At 56.5% G+C, this 1,513-nt stretch overlaps 1 protein-coding gene across 1 annotated transcript in view; it reads right to left on the reverse strand.

Annotated features, from left to right (window-relative positions):
• Positions 1 to 1,513, reverse strand: part of MICALL1 (MICAL-like 1) — a 43,264-nt gene that overhangs the window by 2,910 nt on the left and 38,841 nt on the right. Inside the window, exon 15 of the mRNA XM_011979131.1 lies at positions 248 to 362. Within this exon, the coding sequence (XP_011834521.1) occupies positions 248 to 362 (115 nt within the window). The remainder of the gene's footprint in view (positions 1 to 247; positions 363 to 1,513) is intronic.

Here is a 1,513-nt window from a genome sequence, read left to right on the forward strand (position 1 = left end):
AAAAAAAAAAAAAAAAATTAAAACAGCAGCAGCTGAGAGTCCCACAGAAGGAAGGAGCAGATGCCCTCTCTGTCCACACAGGGCTGAGCAAGGGTGTACTGGGATCGCTGGTAGGAGGGCAGGGCTGGCCTGGCCTGAGGTGTGGACTGTGTCTTTGGCTCTCCAGGGAGCTGCCCCACCCATGGGGCCATGGGCCTGATCTGCTCTGGCCCTGTCTCCCAGGAGCCCCCACCCTTGGCCATGTCACCTCTGCCGGTCCTCATCCAGGCAGTTGACGATAGCGTTGCGCTGCTCAATGAGGGTCACAAGCTCCTGCATCAGCACCTTCTCCCGGGCCCGGTCCTCCTCCGTCCAGTCCTTTTCTGCCCAGGGAGAAAAGTTAGGGGGCATGAGTGGTAGGAAAGCCCTCTTCCTCCCCAGGCCACCAGGAGCCACTGCCTAAGTGCTGCAGGCCAGCCCCGTGCTAAATACCATGCTAGATACTAACAGCGCAGAAAGGAAGGGCCCCGATAGGTGGGGCTTACAAGTTCTTGGGAAAAGAAGGTTGTTGACAGAAGAGACCAAGGACACCAGGCTGCCTACCAAAGAGCCTGCCAAGGGCCCCAGCAGGGCCAGCAGAGCACATGCTGCAAGAACAGGGCGGCACCAAGAGTCTCAAGCTTATGTTCATTCATCCATTCAACAAATGTTCACTAGGTGGCTTCTGGCAGAAGGCAAGATTCAGGAGGGACAGAGTGGGGCAGGGGACAGGAGACAACAGGGAACCCCAAGGCTCCTCCAGCAGGAGAAGCAACGTGACCCAAGTGACATACTGGGACATTTATCCAAGGCTGTGGAGGAAGGTAGACTAGAGGGGATGCTGGGGGCAGGGAGCCCAGCAGAAGGCTCCCCTGAAGCCAGGCACACCTGCTGCCCCTCCAGCCTCCTCTCCTCTCAAGGCCCCAGCCAACCCACAGGACCACCCCCAGGGGCCCACCAGAGCCCTAGTATTTCCCCCTCCCTCAGCCTGCAGGCTCCAGGGATGAGTGCCTACACTTGGCCTTCCCTCCACAACATCTACCGCCACAGGCTTCCCTGCCTTCAAATAAATATCCTAGGCCGGGCCCAGTGGCTCATGCCTGTAATCCCAGCACTTTGGGAGGCCGAGGCAAGTGGATCACCGGAGGTCTGGAGCTCGAGACCAGCCTGGTCAAATGGTGAAACCTCATCCTACTAAAAATACAAAAATTAGCTAGGCGTGGTGGTGCACATCTGAAATCCCAGATACTAGGGAGGCTGAGGCAGGAGAATTGCTTGAACCCAGGAGGTAGAGGTTGCAGTGAGCTCAGATCATGCCACTGCACTCCAGCCTGAGCAACAGAGCAAGACTCTGTCTCAAAAATAAATAAATAAATAAATAAATAGATATCCTTAGCCAGGTGTGGTGGTGGGCGCCTGTAATCCCAGCTACTGGGGAGGCTGAGGCAGGAGAATCACTTGAACCCGGGAGGCGGAGGTTGCAGTGAGCTGAGTT

This window comes from Mandrillus leucophaeus, unplaced genomic scaffold (genome assembly GCF_000951045.1).
Source record: "Mandrillus leucophaeus isolate KB7577 unplaced genomic scaffold, Mleu.le_1.0 Scaffold2, whole genome shotgun sequence".
Classification (NCBI taxonomy): domain Eukaryota; kingdom Metazoa; phylum Chordata; class Mammalia; order Primates; family Cercopithecidae; genus Mandrillus; species Mandrillus leucophaeus.